The sequence below is a fragment of the Rhinatrema bivittatum genome, chromosome 5 (assembly GCF_901001135.1).
Source record: "Rhinatrema bivittatum chromosome 5, aRhiBiv1.1, whole genome shotgun sequence".
NCBI lineage: Eukaryota > Metazoa > Chordata > Amphibia > Gymnophiona > Rhinatrematidae > Rhinatrema > Rhinatrema bivittatum.
The window spans coordinates 233655345-233678022 of NC_042619.1; the positions used below are offsets into that span (position 1 = coordinate 233655345).

The following is a 22678-nucleotide window of genomic DNA, read 5'->3' on the forward strand; positions in this document are numbered from 1 at the left end:
ATACACTCTAACTCTCCATCCTAAAACTCCACTCCTCTTGTATATAACATTTATTCTGTATACTATATTTAAATTGTATATTGTTTAACCATCTCTTTTCTCTCCTCTCTTCTTCCTTCTCCAAGTTCGGCTACCCTTGTTAAATGTAACTGTACTTTCGGACACCACAGTTCTAGTTTTTTGTTTATAATGCACTCCTGTTCGATGTAAACCAGCAAGATATGTTTTCATGATTGCCGGTATATAAAAACTATAAATAAATAAATAAATAAATAAATAAATCTTACTTCTTAGACTTCTGGCATTGGCATACAGACAGACATTTCAAAGTGTGTTTTTTGTTTGTTTTAACAACCTGCTTTTCAGTTGTTAGGGATAATTTGGAAATCATTAGCTGCTGTGATTTTTTACATATAGGCACATGGACTACATTTGCTTTTATTGGAACCTCTCTGTTGGGATGTCCTAACTCTCCTGTTTCATTAGTATCCTTCAAGGATACATTTCTCCGAACCATGCACTGCTGAGTGACTGTCGGCTTTCCCTCTTGTTCTAGTTTAAAAGCTGCTCTATCTCCTTTTTGAAAGTTAGTGCCAGCAGCTTAGTTCCACTCTGGTTAAGGTGGAGCCTATCCTTTTGGAAAAGTCTCCTCCTTCCCCAAAAGTTTCCCCAGTTCCTTACAAAACTGAATCCCTTTTCCCTGCAACATTGTCTCATCCACGCATTGAAACTCTGGAGCTCTGCCTGCCTCTGGGGACCTGCATGTGGAACAGGAAGCATTTCAGAGAATGCCACCCTGCTGGATTTCAGCTTTCTACCTAAAATCCTAAATTTGGCTTCCAGAACCTCTCTCCCACATTTTCCTATGTCATTAGTGCTCATGTGTACCACGACAGCCGGCTCCTCCCCAGCACTGTCTATAATCCTATCTAGGTGACGCGTGAGGTCTGCCACCTTCGCACTAGGCAGGCAAGTTACCAGGCGGTCCTCACTTCCACCAGCCACCCTGCTATCTACATTTCTAATAATTGAATCATCAACTATGATGGCCAGACTAACCCTTCCCTCCTGGGCAGTAGCCCTGGGAGACTTGTCCTCAGTGCGAGAGGACATCACCTGGAGAGCAGGTCCTTGCTACAGGATCACTTCCTGCTACACCAGGGTGATGTTCTCCTACTGGGAGACCTTTCTGATCCAAGGCAGCACTGGGGCTGCCTGACTGGATTTGGGACTTGGCTACTATGTCCCTGAAGGTCTCATCATTGTACCTCTCTGTCTACCTCAGCTCCTCCAAGTCTGCTACTGTAGCCTCCAGAGATCGGACTCGTTCCCTGAGAGCTAGGAGCTCTTTGCACCGAGTGCACATATACAATCTCTCACCAGCAGGTAAAAAATCATACATGTGACACTCAATGCAAAAGAATGGAAAGCCCCCTCTTGTTGCTGGACTGCTGCCTTCATCTTAGTTTTATTGATTTCCTAGTTAAGTTTAGGATACTAAGGGAATTGGAATTAGAGTACTTTAAATTTACAGGTGAATTTACTACTTAATCAGCTAGTGTCCTACAAGGGGATGATTACACTTTCAATAAGGGCTGGTACAATAATATGATTTAGATAAGACCCTGATTGATTTTTAATGAGAAAGTGTCTCTTGCCTAAAAATCAAGGGTTGAGTGGGTGGGAAAGACAGACACTAGAATTAACTATCTCTGGCTTGCTTATTACCTCAGAACACACAAACTCTAAATAATATATCTCTCTATTCTACCTTTCACCAAACTTTTATAAGTCCAAAGATTTCTCAAAGCTATACTTACCGATCCTTTTTAACCACCATTAAATTGATCTTCACTCAGTTAATTCAAGGGTTTGAGATTTGCATGCCGTTAGACACGCACTTCCGGTCCTCTTCTATTGCCAAGGGTGCGGGGCCTCTGGAAGCTGGGGCTGTGGAATTCAATCCCTGGATCGCTTGCGGTGACCTCTGGACTCCTCTCCCGGGAGATGCTGGGAGCAGTATGCAGATGAGCCTTCCTGTCCTCTTCTTCTGCCTCTGGAAGCTGGGACTGTGATAGTCTCCCTTGATAGAAATTTGGAAGTGTGCATCCATGAGATCAAGGGATGTGAGGAATTCTTCCTGCCTTCCCATCACTGACTGTAGAGAGCTCCATGCGGAACTGGATATGTGCAGTGCTACGTAGACCTGCTTGAGATGCAGAATGAGCCAGAAGATGCCCTCTTTCTTAAGCACAATAAGGTAGCCAGAATATCTTACTTGCCCCTTTTCCTCCTTTGTAACTTGGACCATGGCCTTCACCTGGAGTAGACGCTCTAAGGTGAAATCCTATGTTGTTTGCTTCAGAGGGGAATGACTAGGAGGCACTATAAAGACATCCACAATGAAGTGGGAAAACTCCAGCAAGTGGCCCCATCTTCAGGACCAGCATAGAACTTCAAAGGACTGTTTCTATCTCAGTCCTCCTTCCTGCAGATCCTTAGCTGCCGTGTCTTGTGAATGGCTGGACAGGGTGTCCACTTTAGGAATGCTAAGAGCTCTGCCTCTGAGGCTTCCCATTCTGCTGAGATTAGTGCTCTAATCACCCAGAGAAGGTCTCTATAACTCTTCTAGGATCAGATCCTGGGGAGCATCATTGCTCAACTCCTCTTTCTTTACAATGCCAAGGGTCACCAGAGCTTGGGAGATTTTTGATGGCAACTCTTACCAGGTCACGGTGGATTTGTCTGCTGCCAGAACTCAAGTAAATTGTGGTGGACTCAGGAGTCAACACAGAAGAAGCTGGAAGGAGAATGCAAAAGAACTGCATATTCCTCTTCACCCCTATCCTTCTGAAAAGATGAACCACCATTGCTTCCCCACTCTCGCTAGCTGGGAATACTCTATCTTCCAGCTCCTCTATCCATTAGTCCTATTCCAGGCCTTCCATGATGCTCAAGAACTCCAAGATCAATGCTACAGACATTTCATCTGGGTCCTTATTGTTACGCTCTCCTCCTCCAGAGGGGAGGAGTTAGCAATCTGTTATCGCTTACCCCGCCAGGAGGGCGGAGTTAGCAATCTGTTCTGCTGTTCTCCTGAAAGGGGGAGGAGTAGCGATATGACATGACCTGCTCCTCCAGAAGGGAGGAGTTAGCTATCTGTAGATCTGTAGCGAACTGCTGTTAGATGCTCCTATAAGGAAAGGAGGTAGCAATCTGTTATGGATCATGAGAGGTCTAGAACGGGTAGATGTGAATTGGTTATTTACTCTTTCGGATAATAGAAAGACGAGGGGGCACTCCATGAAGTTAGCATGTGGCACATTTAAAACTAATCGGAGAAAGTTCTTTTTTACTCATCACACAATTAAACTCTGAAATTTGTTGCCAGAGGATGTGGTTAGTGCAGTTAGTATAAATGTGTTTAAAAAAGGATTGGATAAGTTCTTGGAAAAGAAGTCCATTACCTGCTATTAATTAAGTTGACTTAGAAAATAGCCACTGCTATTACTAGCAACGGTAACATGGAATAGACTTAGTTTTTGGGTATTTGCCAGGTTCTTATGGCCTGGATTGGCCACTGTTGGAAACAGGATGCTGGGCTTGATGGACCCTTGGTCTGACCCAGTATGGCATGTTCTTATGTTCTTAACTCTCCAAGGAAGAGGAGTTGGCAATCTGTACAATGATACTCTTCTGAGAGGAGTTAACAATAGGTATATTGTCCTTCGCTATTGAGATAGCAATCTATCATGCCTCCGCTACGGAGTAGCAATCTGTTATATATAAGCTGCTGGCAAGTCTCAAAGAAAGAGGAGTAGCTATCTATTTAATACTTCCGTGAGTGGTGTGAGTGGTTAGTAGTGGTTGGCTCCCACAGAGTGATAGTAGTGAATGGAATGACCATTTGGAGGAAATGGTGAATCCCTGGGCTGATGCCAGATGACATCGCCCCCAGGAGGAGATCCTGAGCGGAACCACCGGCTAGGCTAGAATATGAGATAAACACAATTGTGCTTTATTAGACTGGAAGCTGGACCACCAGAGGTGGCAGTAGTGAGTCGCTGTGTTCGGCATGGCTGAAGTCCTTCTGATACTGGAATATAATCTCTGGGTTGCTGAGCTGTAGAGAGAAACTAGAAGTAGTGAGTAGACAGGGTATACTGGATACAAGATGGTACACTCACAATAGTAGATGTCTGCAATGGTCTCTATGCCACAGAGTCTTCAGTACATGCAGGAACAGGAGCCGTAGGCAAGCACTGGTTCCCACAAACAGTCTGTAATAAGAACTCACAATTGCTGTATATGAAATGGCTTCTAGAGTAGAAGAGAGTCTGTAAAAGATTCTAGGAACATGGGCCCTCGTGGAGCGAGTACCGGTTCCTATCTGCAATCTTGCCAATGTAACTCTTGATCTCCGTACCTGCGATAACGTCTTGGACGGAAGGGAGTCTTCAGAGCTGTAGGAATGTAGGCCCTTGTGGAGCGAGTACCGATTCCTATTTACAATAGAACTCACTGTGTTCACGTCCGCGACGCTTCCAGGCAATAAGGAGTCTTCCGAGTGTTCTGGCAATCTCAAATCAAGAAGAGAGAGCGGAGCCCCCATGAAGCGGGTACTCCTGGTAAGTTTGAAATGGCCGAGCAGTGGGGACGGGTTCCCCCTTGCTGACTCGGATTGTTGTTGCAAGTATCGTGGACCACCGAAGCAAGTCCTATTGGAGTTCCTTGCTAACTCGTTAGAGGTTAGCAAACAAAGACCTTTTAAAGTGGAAATGGATGACGTCACCACGGGGGGATGCCACCGAGGTTCGTGCCCTTGCTGGTACAAAGTCTGGAGCGCGCGCGCCCTTACGTCATCAGGAACATGGCGGATCCGTAGTGTCAAGCCAGCCCGGGGGAACCGGGACCAAGAGGCGGAGAGAAGCCACGGCTGCATCTGTCCATCAAAGCCGAAGGGAGTCGCATCCCAGGTAGAGAGGGTGGAGCGAGGGGGAGAAGAGGCACGAACACAGCACTTATAGCTTGCTGTGAGTACCAGCAAACCCTTGTAGGAGGGGAGATGAAAGGGAACCGAGGGGAATCTATGCCTGAGGTAGCAGGCTTGATGGAGGAGGATGCCAAATTCAGGAGAAAATGGGTGAGGAAGACTGTTGGGAGGAATAAATAAGAGGAACCCCCACCACTCAAAATGGGCACATAATCCATCTGCTGAAGCTAGTCCAAAACCACGAGCATTAAAGAAGGTGGGCCCAGGAATAGTTCCTTCATGAGGCAGTTTGCCTCTTGTTTTTTGTTTTATAAAACAAAAGGCACAATGGTAACATCTTATATATGAAGGAGTAGATTTACACTGTGGTTTGGGCTGTTTCTTTATGCATGTGCATAACATTCAGCAAGTACTCAAAAACAATTATGCTGACAGGGGGTAGCCTACCCCATATGGTGACCCCAGGTAAAATTAAATGGTAGCCCTCCACCAAGCACAATAAGATCCCCAAATCTGATCATAATTATTATTCTCTTTCAAAAGATACGTGGTTCATTCCATGAATGCACAGATTACCTCTTATAATGGCTGCTTTCCCCCCAGAGGGGCCTGCGGAGGCATTCAAGGCCGGTGCTGAGGAGAACCCACTGAGCTTACCTTCCGTAGTGGTGACCACACTCCCTCACCCAGTGAGCAACGCAGGCCTTTATAATAGACCCCTGATGCAGGAATAGCAATAACGAATGGTGTGACTTCTACCATGGTGGTACCTACAGGATGAGCTGCGCTTCTCGTGCTCAGCCGGATCCTTCATCGCATAATACACGGATCAGGTTCTCCAGTCTGGCAAAGCCACTCCTCAGAGTGCATGACATGGATGTCATGTGGATGGACTAGCTCTAAACATAAACCCCCCAGGTCTGAAAACTGAGAAAGGTCTGCTATATTGGTGCAGCAGAAAGGGCTCTACAGGATTTAGCCTGCCAGGCAAGGCTGCCTTCTTAGTAGCTGCAGCCTATCAAAGGATTGGGGAGGGGGGCTTCTCTATAGCCACTCCCCCCCCCCCAAAGCGGGATGGCCAGCATAGGTCAGGGGTACTGACTACCCTCCTCCTTCCACTCAGCCCTGCTCAACTCTGGGGAGGTGATTACTTAGGGCCACATCTCAGGAGCGCATTTTTGCTACCTCTAGGCAGTCGTAGCTGCATGAGATCATCCGTCTACCATCTGCTGGAGATAGAGCCGAGGCTGCTCGGGGCCCTCTCGTGATGGCAGAGCTCCAGTTGTTCTCCATCTCCATCTGCTGGTAGGGAGACAAAACCCCATGCATCTGGTCTATTCTTGTGGGACAACAAGGAAGACTTTTGTAGCTTTATTTGAAACATTTTTATACCGCCTTCCCAGGAAAACTGTCCAAAGCAGTTTGAGAGAATTAGGAAAACTACCGGTGGTAAAGAAGGCATAGACAAAAGCTGTAAGCAAAATAATTAAGCTTTACAACCATAAAACGATCTCATGAACAGGTATGTGAGTATGTATTTATATAGTAATCTGTGAGGTCAGAAATAGTGAGAAGACACAGGAAGGGAGAAAAGAAAGTAGCAGCTCGTACTAATATGTTAGAGAAGGTGGTGCTGCTGTGGATGTTGGTAATTTTAATGTAAAAGCTTAAGTACAGTTTCTTGGCAGTTTGGGAAATAAGGTCTGAGAGACCTGTGGTTTGGAATAAGAGGCTGGGATTACCTAGCGTGTTCAGAAGATGGGAGGCACAAAATTTAAGTTTTACATTTTTTAGTTTATCTCTAAATTTATAATCTGGGATGAGTATTAATCATTTTTATAAGCATCTCTTTTATCAGACTATGTTGCTTACAATCAAAATCTAGCAAAACAAATACCTAAAAAACATTATATGTGCTCATATCCCTTTCAAAAACTTCATAATTTTTAAGTGTAGCTGAATTATTTTAGGCACACGTCAAATTGCCTTCACAATAGAGAATAGCCACTGCTTGCTTATTACTGGCAAAAGTAGCATGGGATCTATTTAATGTTTGGGTATTTGCCAGGTATTTGTAACCTGGATTTGCCACTGCTGGAAACAGGATGCTGGGCTTGACAAATCCTCAGTCTGACCAAGTAAGGCAACTTATGTTCTTAATATGGTTGTATATATTTACAAAATACAGAATCCCCACATTTAGGGATGCAATTTTTTTACTTTCAAAAGGTAAAACTTTATGGCACGACTTCCAAAGCCATTCTAGCCACCCTTTTAGAAGTTGACCAGTGATGCTGTTGACCCCCATAAGGCACAAGGTCAACCCCAGAGATCACTCTCCCATCAGTTGCAAGATGGCCCACCAACACCTCACCCACTCCATCCCAATTTTAGGGATGATGTATCGACATGCGCTTGTATGTGTCTATCTGAAGGCCCCCAACCCCCTCCGCTTTATGCTCCATAACTAAAGCCTTATCACACAGAGGTCACATTTGTTAATTCACTTGAAAAAATAAACTTGAAAAGAAAACAGAAAAAAAATAAAATAAATTCTTTTAGCTACTACATAGTGGTGACATGGGGGAAAGGAAAGGGGCATGCCACATGAATTTACTAAAATCAAATGATCAGTGATGCCTCTTCAGATCACTGCTAAAACCAAGCAATCAGCATTGCCAGATTTTAAACAGGGTATGAACTGCATCAAGTAACATTAAGAGAAATTGAATTTTGTAATTAAAAAATCCTTAAAGTGTTCACAGTACTCTGCCAAGTACCACAGTTCTCAACATCCTGTTTTCTTCCCCACCCCTCTTTCTTCCTCTCCTTGTCCTCCCCCCTATCCCACGATGCAGAATAGCACTTTCCCCCTTAAATAACTTGGATTTTATGATCAAAACTCATTTGACACCTCCATAATTCAATAAAATTCCTCCAAAAATGAAGATTACATTGAAAGAATTCTCGTGCGCCTATTACAAAAAATGCGCACATACGATAGCGGAACCCTTAGCACAATTCTTCAATAGCCTTAGGGAGGACGGGAGTATTGGCTCTCAAGAAAATGTGGCGGGCATCACCGTGCTGGCAGCTCGTACAGGCCTATATCCCTTATCATCGTGGATCTTAAAATACTAGCTTGGGTATTGGCCCTTAGACTCAATAAATGCCTCCCTGGTCTGGTGCACTCCAACCAAGTAGGCTTTGTACCACAGCGTATGGCAGCAGACAATATCCGCAAAGTAATGGATCTGATTTGGAGGGTCCGCAGGGAACAGGTACCAGCGGTACTTTTATCCATCAACTCTGAAAAAGTGTTCGATGTGCTTCACTGTCCGTTCCTGTTCCTTACATTGCAAAAACTAGTGTTTGGGCCCTATTTTCTACGCTGGGCGCAAAAACTATATGATCAGCCCCAAGCCAGGGTCAAAGTTAATAATGGATATGGACAGGCTTTCGACATCGGCAAAGGCACCAGGCAGGGATGCCCCCTATCCCCGTTACTTTTTGCCCTGTACCTGGAGCCTTTCACAACTAGGATTCGAGCATCGCCAGTTATTAAAAGGTGTGACCTTAGGAGATACTACTTATAAACTCTCGTTATTCACTGACGATGTACTACTCATGGTTACAGATCCTATACATTCTCTAACTAGAGTGATGAGGGAACTAACCAGATTCAATGAGGTTGCGGGACTCCAGGTTAATCTTGCAAAGTCAGAATTGCTTAATGTTAATTTGAGCCCGGCAGAAGTTCAAGCAATTGGGGAACAGTATCCATTTAGATGGGCCAAATCACACATCAAATATCTAGGCATTCAGTTATCAGCGAAGCTGTCGGACCTGCACTATCTTAATTATTATCTGCTGGTTGACAAACTTACAACAGAGCAGAGCAGGTGGAACAGGGGCGCTTATTCCTGGTTGGGTAAGAACATAAGAACATAAGAAATTGCCATGCTGGGACAGACCAAGGGTCCATCAAGCCCAGCATCCTGTTTCCAACAGAGGCCACAAACCAGGCCACAAGAAACTGGGAATTACCCAAACACTAAGAAGAACCCATGCTACTGATGCAATTAATAGCAGTGGCTATTCCCTAAGTATAATTGATTAATAGCCATTAATGGACTTCTCCTCCAAGAACTTATCCAAACCTTTTTTGAACCCAGCTACACTAACTGCACTAACTACCTTCTCTGGCAACAAATTCCAGAGCTTTATTGTGCGTTGAGTGAAAAAGAATTTTCTCCGATTAGTCTTAAATGTGTTACTTGCTAACTTCATGGAATGCCCCCTAGTCCTTCTATTATTCGAAAGTGTAAATAACCGAGTCACATCTACTCGTTCAAGACCTCTCATGATCTTAAAGAACTCTATCATATCCCCCCTCAGCCGTAGGATTGCAATCACCAAAATGACTGTTCTGCCAAAGTTCCTGTACCTTTTTTCGGCCCTACCGGTATACACACCTTCACCAATTTTGCAGAGCTAGCAGAAAAAGATATTTGATTTTATATGGCGGAGGCGTCCTCCGAGACTTGCAAAACAGGTATTGTATTTACCTAAATTACAGGGGGGACTGGGGGTACCCAATATCATACTGCATCCCAATTGAGAGCCCTGCTGGATATCAATCGTCGTGCAGCTCCCAAACAATGGGTAAAAATTGAACAACATATTGTAGGGTCCATGGAGCTTGCTGCTCTTCCATGGCAACCTCAAAATACTTGGCGCCCTGTTAAGGGTATTCCATGGTCGTTGGAGGTTACTCTGCGGATTTGGGAGCATAGGCGAACACGACGGGTGGGGAATCATAAATATTTCTATCAAATCTCCCTGATGCATAATGAGCTCTTACCTGCCGGTTTTCAAACTCAGCGCTTAAAATCATGGAGGGAAAGGGGAATTACTACTATAGGACACTTGATGCTCCAGGGTGATATTATCTCCTGGGAACGGATCTCTGATCTATTCCAATTGGGTCCTCATGACTTTCTGGCCTACGCGCAAGTTTCTCATTTTGTACGGCGAGTCCAAAGATCTAACTTACTCCGCCCAGGTCGGTCCCTGCTAGAGTCATATTTTTTAAATAGTGACACGCTTAAAGGGTCTATATCCAAAGTCTATCAGTTATATTTTACGCAGGAGTCCAAGACCTATAACTTTATTAGACAATGGGAAACAGACTTGGGCAGACAATTGGGGGCGAACACGTGAGGCAGGATTTTATGCACGGTTAGAAGGTGTTCTATTTCCGCCCGACAGCACGAGAATTGCTATAAACTGGTTTACCGGTGGTACCTCACCCCAGATAAAATACATAGGTTCTACTCTCATATTCCAGCTGACTGCTGGCGTAGATGTGGGGACCAAGGCACTTATTTGCATATCTGGTGGGGATGTCCCCCGACTCACACCCTTTTGGGGTGCGATTTTTACCTGGTTAAGTGATCGGCTGGACGTAGTTATCGCACCGTCGGCTGAATTGGCACTATTGCATGTATTACCAGACACTGTAAGCAAAGACCAACAATGGTTTGGTGTTCAACTTTTCATTGCCTCATGCAGTCGGGTGGCACTTAGATGGAAAACGGATCAAGTGCCTAAGCTGAGGGAAGTTATAGAAAAATGTCATTACTATTATAACTTGGTATCCCTAACAGTTACTAACATAATTGCATGCCTTCCTTTATGAAAACATGGCGACCCTTCTCAAACTATATTGCTCAGCTATGAACTGTCATTACTATCGTGTACTCAACTTGTTTTACTTGAACTCTGTGTTCTGTAGACCTATGCTCTTCTGGATTTGGGCAAGTATTTACTGACTAACTGAATGTACATCATTGAAGTTCCATAGAAGAAGAGAGGATATGATTTATCCTTACGGATTTGCTTTTTCTTTTCGTGCAATGGCATTAATCGGATTCCCTGAATCTGTTATCACATTGGACTCTACCATCTGGGTGGGGGGGAGGGAACCCAGGGGGATTTTCTGTTTTACATGTATTCTGTTCAGCATGTATGAGATGTGCTTGTTTAAACTGTTTAAAAACTCAATAAAAACTTTAAATTTAAAAAAAATAAAATTGAAAGAATTCTACTGCTTACATTGGTTTGCAACAGATTAGGTATTTTAACTAAAGAGCATATAAAGAGTTGCATTTTCAAATGCTCACTTGGGATTTACATGTTTAAAATAAGGACTTCACCAGTTCACTGGCTGGATCTACATATGTGGACATTGAGCCACCTGAACATACATATTTTCATAACACATGCACTTTTGGCTACATTAAGAGAGGCCTTCGGGCGGGGGGGGGGAAGCATTTCAAAGGTGTGGATGCAAGTTTACCGGCTTGTTAAAAAAATGAATGCATGGAACATCACTAACGTGTACTTTATGCCAATGTTTCCCAACTATCTCCTTGAGGCACACCTAACCAGTCAGGTTTTCAGAATTGCTACAATGAATATGCATGAGATAGCGTGTATATACTGGGTGTCCAATGTATACGAATTATCTCATGCATATTCATTGGATCAACCTTGAAAATGTGACTGGTTAGGTGTGCCTCCAGGAGGTTTGGAAACACTGCTTTATGCCAGTCAATGCTCTTTATAAGGTATGCATGTGCTTTTATCTGCATCACAAGCAGACATTCAAACACGCTATACACAGGTATCTTGTGTTTGAAAATCAGGTAGGATTGTACAGGTGTTCACTCTCCTCAACTCCCCCTCCAGCTGCCTAATGTTCAGGAGTTGCTCCCTGCCCCCACTTTGTATCCCATCCTCTCACCTTACATTCTCTTTTCTCTACCCCCACCCTTCTCTCTACTTTCCACTCTTTCACCCCACACTCCCCATTGCCCCTCCTATCACAACACTGTTCTCTCTGCCCCTCACCTCTACTCCCCCTCTGACTCTACCCCATCCCATGGTGCTCAACATCCTCTCTTTCTCCCCCAACCCCCTTTCTTCCTCTATTGTCCCCCACGTAACAGTGCCACTGGTTTTCCCCATCTCCCAGGAGGCTAACCCTTAATTACCACTAGTTCAAAACCTCTTCCCTAGTCTTACTTCTTACCTCCTGAGGTGGTCTTCAATTCTCTTTTGCTTTGTCCCAGGCAGCGGCCGGGTTAGGAAGCTTCAGCAGGACGAGGGGAGGTTAGGGTTCAAGACCAAGATTCAGTGGTGACAATAACAACTTCAACAGGTTCTGGGGTGTGAGCAGACAGGTTACTCTGTTTTCTGATAAACAGCTAGCAGATTCAGATAAATAAATAAAAATAAATAAATAAAGTTATTTATTATTTTTATATACCGACATTCGATCTCAATTGAGATATCTCATCGGTTTACATTCAGGTACTGTATTTCTCTATCCCCAGAGGGCTTACAATCTAAGTTTTTGTACCTGAGGCAATGGAGGGTAAAGTGACAATTTTACATGTGTTGCCAAAGTAATATACATAATGATTTCAATAAAAGGGGGAAGAAAGGACAAAAATTCAAAAAATAATCACAGTAAAATTACAGGTTACAGAAAGTACAAGGACAAATCCAGGATTTTAGAGGCAAGTAAAATCGTGAGCTTTGACAGAAATATCTTGTGCCCTAACACCCTTTTCACTGGAGGGTGCTCAGTTCTGTGGCTCAGCTCCTATTAATTCACCGTTTTGTGGCTTTTTGTAAACTTTGACCTCTAAATCCTAATATTTAATACTCAATTTTTGAAACCCATATTTTTGAGAAAAGCCAGAAATCAGACCTCCTTATAGTGATGGCTGTATTTGAGATGGGAAGGCTTCTGCTATTCAGATTTGGACTTGACACTGCTTTCATTTCTACCATATTTTTCTCTAGGTAGAACCTCCTGCCCGGAGTTAGTTATGTTCAGCGGTGCTACTTGATAGAAAATGCCAGGGATAGCAGTACAAGCTGTAAAGAAACTATTTACTTGCATGTAAATCTGTTATTGCTGGTTATAAAAGTAAGTACAAATACATTGTTTAATGAGCAGAGTGGTGGAAGCGCTCTTCCTCTCCAAAGCAATGGAAGCTGCAGCAACAGTGGCTTTGGGGAGTTCTGCCTTTCCTGCAACCTCTGATTAGCTGCTGCCGATGAGTCATTACTCTGCGACTGCCGGCTCGGCTGCCTGCAGCAAGATAAAAAGGTGCCAGCAGCAAAGATAAAGAGCGTTACTAGCACCCGGCCGCCCATTTGTCTGGCACAAAACTAGCCCAATTTGCACAAAATAAAAAAAATGCCCATTTGGGCGAGAAATAGCCCAATCGGGCGGCGCCGCCCTTTCTGATTACGTGTCCGGGGAGTGACGGTCTCTTCCGTCACGTGGTGTGATGGGCTGGCGCTTTGCTAGGAAATTGTAGCCTTTCGGTAAGTGGGACATGGGGACCAGTCTGGATATCAAGATCAAGAGAGCCAATAAAGTCTATCATGAAGGGGTAAGTAAGAAGGAAAGTCTCTGGCTGTCCGCTCCAGTTTTTATGATTATTAATTATTATTGTTTGTGAGTGTAAGGACTTGTGGGTTATATGGTCCTGATGTCCTGTTAGTTCTAGAAAAAAAAAACATCGGGTTCCTTGAAGGTTGTGGTATCTTATGTTGGACCAACAATAAATAAAAGAAATCATTTCTGTCCACATCTGTTATATAGAGGTTGTTTTACATGAGCATTGGGAACTTCGGCTGTCTGCAAAGAATCCAGCGACTTACGGAAAGATATCAGAGTTATTCACAAAAAACTGTGAAGGAATGGAAAGACCGATGGGGCTCTATTGGCTAGATGTCTACTACCTTCCACCTTAACAGTAGCCAGCTTCATCAAAAGTTAGCTGGGTAGTCGAGGCTTACTAATGTGGCGATGAGCAAGCAATAATTATTTAAATTAGATATTCAAAGTAGCGCTTTTTAAATATTCCATTTTCTAATAGTGGTAGTCCCCTGACCAGTGGTTGTTATTGCTGCTGTTCTTCTTACCCGCAACTTAGGGCATCTAACTTTAGGCCTAGGAGCTTATCCAGTGGTAGAGCCTTTAATACAATTACTAATGATTAAATAAGAATAATTAGGATCAATTTTGTACCTTTCATGAAGACAGGATTTCAATATACTGTATGATTCATTACTTCAGAAACATACATACAACCATTTCTAGCTTTGGGATGGTAAGTCAGACTTTTTTTTTTTTTGTATTTGTATAACAGCTTCAAAAGAAAAGAGGTGTGATTATAGTAATGTTGGGGGAGGGGTATTGTTATTACTCAGTAATTTTGAAAGTTTTGTGGTTACTGTATCTGTCCACTTCAATATGTAGAAATAAGTCAACAAACTAGCTATTTCTACACATTGAAAGTCAGAACTATTACAAAAAATGTAAGCATGTTATTCATAAAATGAACATGCACTTATATTTTTATCTGTCTCACATGATAATACAGGTAGAGACTAGCACTGCAGCTGAAAACAGTGATTAGACGAATAAACAGTTAAGCTCTAGAGTTCCTTGCCAGAGGATGTGGTTAGGGCAGTTAGTGTAGCTGGATTTAAAAAAGGTTAGGATAAGTTCCTGGAGGACAAATCCATAAACTGTTATAAATCAAGTCGACTTAGAGAATAGCCACTGCTATTACCAGCATTAGTAGCAAGGGATGTAATTTAATGTTTGGGTACTTGCCAGGTACTTGTAACCTGGATTGGTCACTGTTGAAAAGAGGATGCTGGGCTTGATGGACCCTTGGTCTGACCCAGTATGGCATGTTCTTATGTTCATAACTCATGAGCAGGGCCCTTTGTCTCCTGCACCCCTCCCCCCCAAGTGACCTGCAGTCCTCTACCCTCCCTTGTCCATATCTCCCTTTCTCTCTGCCATTAATTGAGCTGGAAAAAGAGGCATAGAGGAGGTGTATCAGACTATATTTCTCCTCTGCTGTCTGGGGCCCTTCTGCCCCTCTGAACTGCATGGCAGTATGGTGTGCCACATGGTTCAGAACTTCACTTTGACCTGAAGCAGCAAAGGAGGACAATGAGGCTTGATGCACTTCTACTTTCCTCCTGTCGGCCATGAGAAGGACATCTCCATTCTTCCTAGTCTGGATCCTTGTTCTCTAGATCCTGAATCTTTTTCCCCAGATCCTGGATCCTCCTCCAGATCTTTCTACCTCTGTTCCAGATCCTCTCTTTTCTCTCACCATTCCTTGCAGTGATCACTCATAAAATGTGCTCTTTTATGTTATGCAATTCTAAACTTGTTTTAAACATCTTTCAGCATTCCCTCTTTTTTTACTGTACTGTTCAGTTGTGTGCAGAAATTTGTTTCAGTGAATCCCTAATTGAACAGAAGCTGATACATAAATACAAATGAAGATTAGAAACCAATAAAGGTTTGAAAGGAAAACTGCTGATAGGTAGAGAGATATGCCTTACATCCAACACATCTATATGACAGGTGAAAGCCTGTTGAAAGTAAAGTCCTATGTTGTTATGATTAATGTATGATATTGTTTTATTGTGTGCTTTGTATTTTGATTTTTCCTTTTTGCCTGTATTTTTACTTTTGTTTAAACCACTTAGTGCAGTTTGTCTGATGCAGATGGTATAAAAAAAATATAAATAAGTACTTAGTACAAAGTTAAAGACTAATCAAAATATTCAGTCTCAGATTAACAAAATCTTTAAAAAATGATTAGATCAAGGGGCCATCATACTATTTTGGCTATTTAAAAATAATCATCTGTCCCATTTAATGTCCTTTTGTGGATTACAAACTGGTTAAAAGATAGGAAAAAGAGTAAAGGTAAAAAGTGGAGTGGCTCAAGGATCTGTGGTTGGACTGGTGCTTTATAATATTTATTTATTTAATACTTTTTTATACCGGTATTAGTAGCAACATCATACCGGTTTTCATTATAACTGAAGAGAAGAGAAAGTTACAAATAACAGCATACAGGGATTGGGAGTAGTAGGAAACTAAAAGGAACGAAGAAAATCAGGCAGGAACATTGCAGAGTAAGCAAGGCATATAAATTGAAACGAGGAACCATGTAACAGACAATTAAGGTTAATACAGTATAAAAATTGTAAACATTAGTAGGGATATGAATAAACAGTGTAATTGCAAGGCGATGCAATGCTAAATATCAAGTGCAAAAGGACTATAATGATATGAAGAGGAGGGCGAGAGTCTTTGGTGGATAAGCTTATTTGAATAGCCAAGTTTTTAAGTTGGCTTTGAATCTGGTTGCGCACCCGCGGTGAGTGCTCCGATTTAAAGGGCCTTGGTCTGGGCGGGATTAGTGAGCGCTGGAGCAGGCCTCGGATAGGCCAGCGAGAAGGCAGGAGGCACGGTCAGCGTCGGGCCGGGAAGGCCGTGCGATGGGGCGAGCCGGTTGGCAGGATGCAATGGGGCACCTTGAGGGGGCCTGGTGGGGGCCTCTTACCCTGAATCGGGGTAAGAAATATATTTATAAATGATCTGGAAAGGGGTACCACGAGTGAGGTGGTCAGACTTGTGGATGACACAAAATTATGCAGAGTAGTTAAATCTCAAGAAGATTGTGATAAGCTGCAGGAGGATCTTGTGAGGCTGGAAGATTGGGCATCCAAATGGCAGATGAAATTTAATGTGGACAAGTGCAAGGTGATGCATATAGGGAAAAATAACCCTTATAGTATTCTTCACTGTCTTAATCTTTTTAAGGGTAGCATTTTATTCCTAATGATGGTAATTTTTACATTTTTTAGATTATAGTTTTTAGATATTTATAATATGTATTGTTTCATTCTTCTAACTTTTTTTTGTTTTTTTATTATATTTGAATCTTGTGAACCATTCAGACGGATTTCTCCATACAACGGTATTTAAAACTGCTTAAATAAATAAAATAAACACGATGTTAGGTTCCATATTAGAAGTGACCACCCAGGAAAGAGATCGAGGCATCATAGTGGATAACACATTGAAATCATCGATTCAGTGTGCTGCGACAGTCAAAAAAGCAAAGAGAATGTTAGGAATTATTAGAAGGGAATGGTGAATAAAATGGAAAATGTCATAATGCCTCTGTATCGCTCCATGGTGAGACCGCACCTTGAATACTGTGTGCAGTTCTGGTCACCACATCTCAAAAAGGATATTAGCTGCACTGAAGAAAATGCAGAGAAGAGCAACTAAAATGATAAGGGACATGGAATGTCTTATGAGGAAAGGCTAAAGAGGTTAGGGCTGTTCAGTTTGGAGAAGAGATGACTGAGGTGGGATATGATAGAGCTCTACAAAAGCATGAAAGGACTTGAACAGGTAAATGTAAATCGGTTATTTACTCTCTCAGACAATAAAAGGACCGGGGGGCACTCCATGAAGTTAGCAAGTAGCTCATTTTTAAAACAAATCAGTGAAAACTCTTTTTCACTCAGGTAGATTTTCAAACCCTGGCATGCGTAAAAGCCCGTGCCTTATGTGTGCTGGGCCAATTTTCAAACGGCCCAGCCATTTGCCGCTGTGCTGGGGGATCGCACGCCGGCAGGGTGCCGGAGCGCGCAACTTGCTCCTGCTCCGAGGCAGGAGCAAAAAGTAAAATAAGAAAATTTGGGGTAGTTAGGATAGGAGTAGGGGGAGAGCAGGATAGGGGAAGGGAGGGTAGGCTAGGAGGTTGGGAAGTTCCCTCCCAGTCTGCTTCTTAATTGGAGGGAACTGGGGAAGGCCCCGATCCATCATTGCGCGTATTTGCTAAAGTTGACACCCCCCCCCCCCCCCTTTGTGCACGCCGACCCGGCATTTTATAATATGCACGGCCATGTGTGCACGCTGGGTAGCACGTGCAAGTTTTGAAAATCTACCCCTTGTTGCATAATTAAGCTCTGGAATTCATTGCCAGATGATGTGGTTAGGGTAGTTAGAATAAATGAGTTTAAAAAAAAAAAAAGGTTTGGATAAGTACCTAGAGGAGAAGTCCATAAACTGCTATTAATCAATAAAGAATAGTAGCTTGGGATCTATTTAATGTTTGGGTACATGTCAAGTACTTGTGACTTGGATTGGCCACTGTTGGAAACAGGATGCTGGGCTTGATGGACCCTTGGACTGACCCAGTATGTGATGTCTTATGTTCTTAATGGGAGCGTGTGTGTGTTTGTGTGTGTAAGGGAGTCTGTAAGAGAAAGCATGAGCCTTTGTGTGCCTGTGAGAGAGAGGAAGGGAAGAAGATAGGAAAGAGAACAAAGTGACCATGGAGAAAGAATTAGGAAAAGACTGACAAGGGGAAAATGGGGAAAAAAGAGACCTGGACCAACTGATTAGAAAAATGAAAAGATCAAACAGAAGTAAAAAAAAAAAATATTTTGAGATGTTAGCAATGGAATATGCCATCTTTGGATATGTGCATTTCTTATAATTTTGTATTTTGCTCTTTAACTTTCCACTGTTCAGAGTCTGGTTTCTCAGGCTTTCTGTTTCAGTTTTGTTTGCATGTTTCTGTTTCTAAATTATAGTTCTTTATTTCTGTATTAGATAAGAGTCTGTCTATGTTCTGCCTGTGTGTGACTGAGGTGCAGTATTGCTGCTAGCATATAGTTTCTCTATAGAGACTTGTAGCAGTCTGGCTTTATTTATTTATTAACTTTTCTATACCGACGTTCGTGAGAACATCACGCCGGTTTACAAAATAACTGACAGAATAGAAAATACAAAAAACAGGGAGGGGGAAGGGGGGCAGGCGAGAAGGGAGGGGAGAAGCGGCAGCAGAGAAAGGAGAGCGGTAGGATGGAAACGAGAAATAAACAGTACCTCGGGGGAAGTACAGGTAACGATAAACTTGTTATATAAGCATTAGCAGACTGTACAAAATGTATAATAAATTTACAGACTGTACCTGGGGGGAAATCTGGGGGGGGGGGGTACAGCAGGGTATAGCCTAGTTAACGATAGAGGGCCACGTTAAGTGTAAAATAGTAACAATTTAACAATAATATAATAAAAGACTTCTCAGATTGTGCACTAAGAGGGCACTTGGATATCGTAAGCAGGGGATTATATAAGCAATTTCACAGTATACTAGCAAATTCACAAAATACAGTGACTCGCAATAACATAATTTCACTATGTACAATAACAATTTCACAAATGTATGATAATACAATAAAAATTTCACAGACTGTACACTCTGAGGGCGCTTGTGGGGATAGTAAGCAGAAGATTATACAAGCAAGATTTTTTTTTTTTTTTTGTATTATAGTGTTTTTATTGAGTGTAATAAACAGTTAACCACATTTGCATTTTATACGAATTTATTATACAATATATGCTATACAACAATAAGTGCATGGTATCCATCATGCAGTACAAAACTTCCGGCAAAATCGACACACACTCTCTCTTTTCTCTTTTCTTCTCCCCTCCCTCCCAAAACCCCCCCGCTCTTTCGACCAAAAATCTTAAGAAACATGGAAATACAAAAACTGCTTGAAATACAATATACATAGAATACAACTCAGCGTTCCTCTACCCAGCCCAGCCATATAGCTACACTTTCTGCTAGCTGCTGAAGGATGACCTTGTCTTAAATACGAAGCACTTAAAGCGAGATTTCTAAGGAGTCACCTTTGCCTGCCAAGTAACATAAGGGTCCCATAGCTTTTGAAAAGCCTGGAGAGTCCCATGTTTACATGCTGTAATTTTACCAAGTTTGAATATAAGGGATACTTTCTTCTGCACCTCCATCAAAGTAGGTACATTTGAAGTCCCCCAGTATTTGGCCACAATACAGCGTGCTGCAACAAAAATATAATAATCCAGACACCTTGGTGAGAGCACCTGCAGAGCCTCGGAGACGTATAGCCTGTCAGTTCGGGATACATCTCTGATATCCAAATAAATACCCGGTGAGGGAGAGCCTGCTCCGGTGCAGTAGATGGTGTATTAATGTTCTAGGGCCTGGTGTAGTATTTGCATTGCTTCTTTTTCATAAGGTTGCTGTTATTTGAATCCTGAGAGTCAGGGCTGTTATGATATGGTATGGCAAGGTTCTAGACTCCCCTTTTTTTTTTTGTTTTTTCATGCTAAGGTGACTTCAGAATTTGAATCTAGCTTTATTTCATGTTGGGTTGTAATGTGAACTGTCAGTTTTTTATCTGGACCCATTCTCATGATTATTGCTATTTTATTGTAGTTATGATGATCTCTGCCTTTCTGAAAAGAGGATTCTAAAAGGAATACATTGATATTTGTTTTATGACATAATTGATTGGATCTGATGTGTGTGTTTTTTGCTTTTTACCTATTCTTGTTTATTTAATTAATTGCAATAAAATAAATATTAGTATGGAATTTTTAATGTTGGTAAGTGCTTGAAATAAGAGTTAAAATATTTTAAAAAGTTTCACTCATGCATGAGGGGCTGTTGTAGACTACTTAGGAACCCATTGTAAGATGGATGCTAAGGCATTTTTTAGATTTTATATTTCACTTTTTGCAATTTTTTCAGCACTGGGGATAGGGAAATACTGTAGGTATTTCCCTATCCCCAGAGGGTTTACAATCTAATAGGGTCATTTATCAAATCACATTATGGCATTTTTGCATATTTATCAATAAGAGTACAGCTAATAGGGTTCAGATCTGTATGCTTACTGCCCACCCTTGTTAACCTTGGGCCCATCCAAAATCTCAGTTCTGGCTATGCCACTGAGCATAGGGGAGATGGATCATTTTTTGTGTGTGGGGGGGGGGGGGGGGAGTGGCAGGTTTTTCCTCTTTAAAAAAAAAAAAAAAAAAAATGGCAACCCTATCTGTGGTGGCTGATATGAGGGGAAGGGGTAGAGTTCTGGGCTCAGGGAGGAGAAGGGGGAATAGTTCTGAGGTCCTGGAGGGAGGATGAAAGTAAATCTCTTGAGAGAGTTCATATCCTCCCCCCCCCCCCGTCTCCCTCTGTGCCGCCTTGCCTTGCTTAATGGCCGCTCATATTAATCTCGGGCCTGGCCAAAACGTCAATCCTAGTTACACCAGTGCTTCAGCTGCCCAAGATGTCAGCAGCTGATGGTCTCCATGCTCCCATTGCAGAAATGTTCCCAATGCCAAGCATCAGAGCTGGGGGTGAAAGGATGAAATGGGCAAGGGTGGGGAGTTTGAGAGAGAGCCAGGGACTGGATTCGGGAGAAAGTTGAGGACAGGCTAGGGGAGAGTGGTGGAGGTAAATTTGGTAGGGCTGGGCTTTTCTGAGGGGAAGAGGAGTGGGGCTAATGGAGGTGGGAGTTGGCATGCGATCGTGCTGACTACTGGGATGAATGTGAGTATTTTATTATGGCAGTACATTTTGTGTTCTGGAAATATATACATGTGATTCATCTAGAAAATGTATCTGCACTGGAAAACCACTAATAAAACACCAAACGTTTGTACCCTCTAAGAACCCCTAATTAGCTGGGCAATAAACATCTAAATTTGTCTTATTTACAAACACCTGAAAGTAGAAGCCCTTAATTCTAATTGATAATTATCCAGGGCTGGAAAAGTCCCTCGGCTTCTAAAATTTGGTGCCCGCTGGCCAGGGTGGACGAGCCAGTGCTAAGGCCTGGCCCATGGAGAGCGGCTGGATCCACACCCGGGTCTAAGTAGAGACAATACAGCAGATAGAGAGAGGCTGGAGGGGATCGAGAGCAGTCAGAGAGAGGGAAAGAAAAAAGAAGAGAGCCTAAGGGGAAGGGTAGAGCAAGCACTTAAAAACAGAAATAAATAGGCAAAACAACTTGGTTATTCAAGCAAGCTTTCCAAGACACAATTCAAGGACACATTCCAAGGACTCCACAAAACTCTCAACCACTAATCATGCCTTTTGTACATAGCATTTAATTTATTTATACCGTTTAACCGTTTATTCTTTCCTATCTCTTCCTTCTTCTCCAAGTTCTGCTACCCTTGTTATTTGTAACTGCTCCTTCGGTCACCACAGTTCGAATTGATGTATTTAATGCACTCCCGTTCCATGTAAACCAGCAAGATATGTTTTCATGATTGCCGGTATATAAAAACCTTAAATAAATAAATAAAATAAATAAACATCAAAGTTAAGGAAAAATCCTTCCCGAGCTTCTAAAATGTCTTGACTGGTGCCCAAGTCTTCTAAATATTTTTCCACACTTGATAATATAGATGTGAGGATAATGACACTTCCATCAGTTAACCAAAAAATGTTGGTCTAAACCAGGTAGCAGCCGTGCTTGAAGTGCATCTGGTGATCTCATCCCAGTTCCTATATTTCAGGGTTAAAACCAAGCAGTACGTGTCAGAAATGTTGTTATGCAGCGTGGATTTTGTGTGGCAGGTCCGTGTTCAGCATCCACACGAGGGCAGCAGAGAAGGGCCAAATCGGTGAGCCCCGTCACACTTGTCCTGGAGACTGGGGACTGACGGGACTGAGTCATGTGAAGATTACAAAAGTCTGTTTTATGGGTTTATCTTGCAGGTTTCAGTGAATAGACTGACGTCATGACCTAGAAATGGTAAATAGCAGCGTGCAGGTAGTGGTAGATAGCAGACTGTATGTTTGCTTTGGCAATGCCGTTGGCTTGGAGGAAAACTATTTACACACGTGCGGACAGGACGCGCTCTCTGAGAAGCAAGAGAACCCAACATGCACGCCTGTTAAAGCCTTCTAGGATTCA

General features: G+C 42.6%; 1 protein-coding gene across 3 annotated transcripts in view; it reads left to right on the top strand.

Annotated features, from left to right (window-relative positions):
* Window positions 1–13266: 13266 nt before the first annotated feature.
* VPS26C (VPS26 endosomal protein sorting factor C) overlaps window positions 13267–22678 on the top strand; it is a 92712-nt gene continuing 83300 nt past the window's right edge. Inside the window, exons 1-2 of one of the 3 annotated variants that reach the window (XM_029603457.1) lie at window positions 13397–13467; window positions 16859–16878. Coding sequence is in view for 2 of the 3 variants with exons in the window: in XM_029603458.1 (XP_029459318.1) it covers window positions 13411–13467 (57 nt within the window). In the remaining variant the exon portion in view is untranslated. Of the gene's footprint in view, window positions 13468–16858; window positions 16879–22678 lie in introns of all 3 variants that reach the window. The other 2 variants (XM_029603458.1, XM_029603456.1) reach the window with 2 other exon arrangements.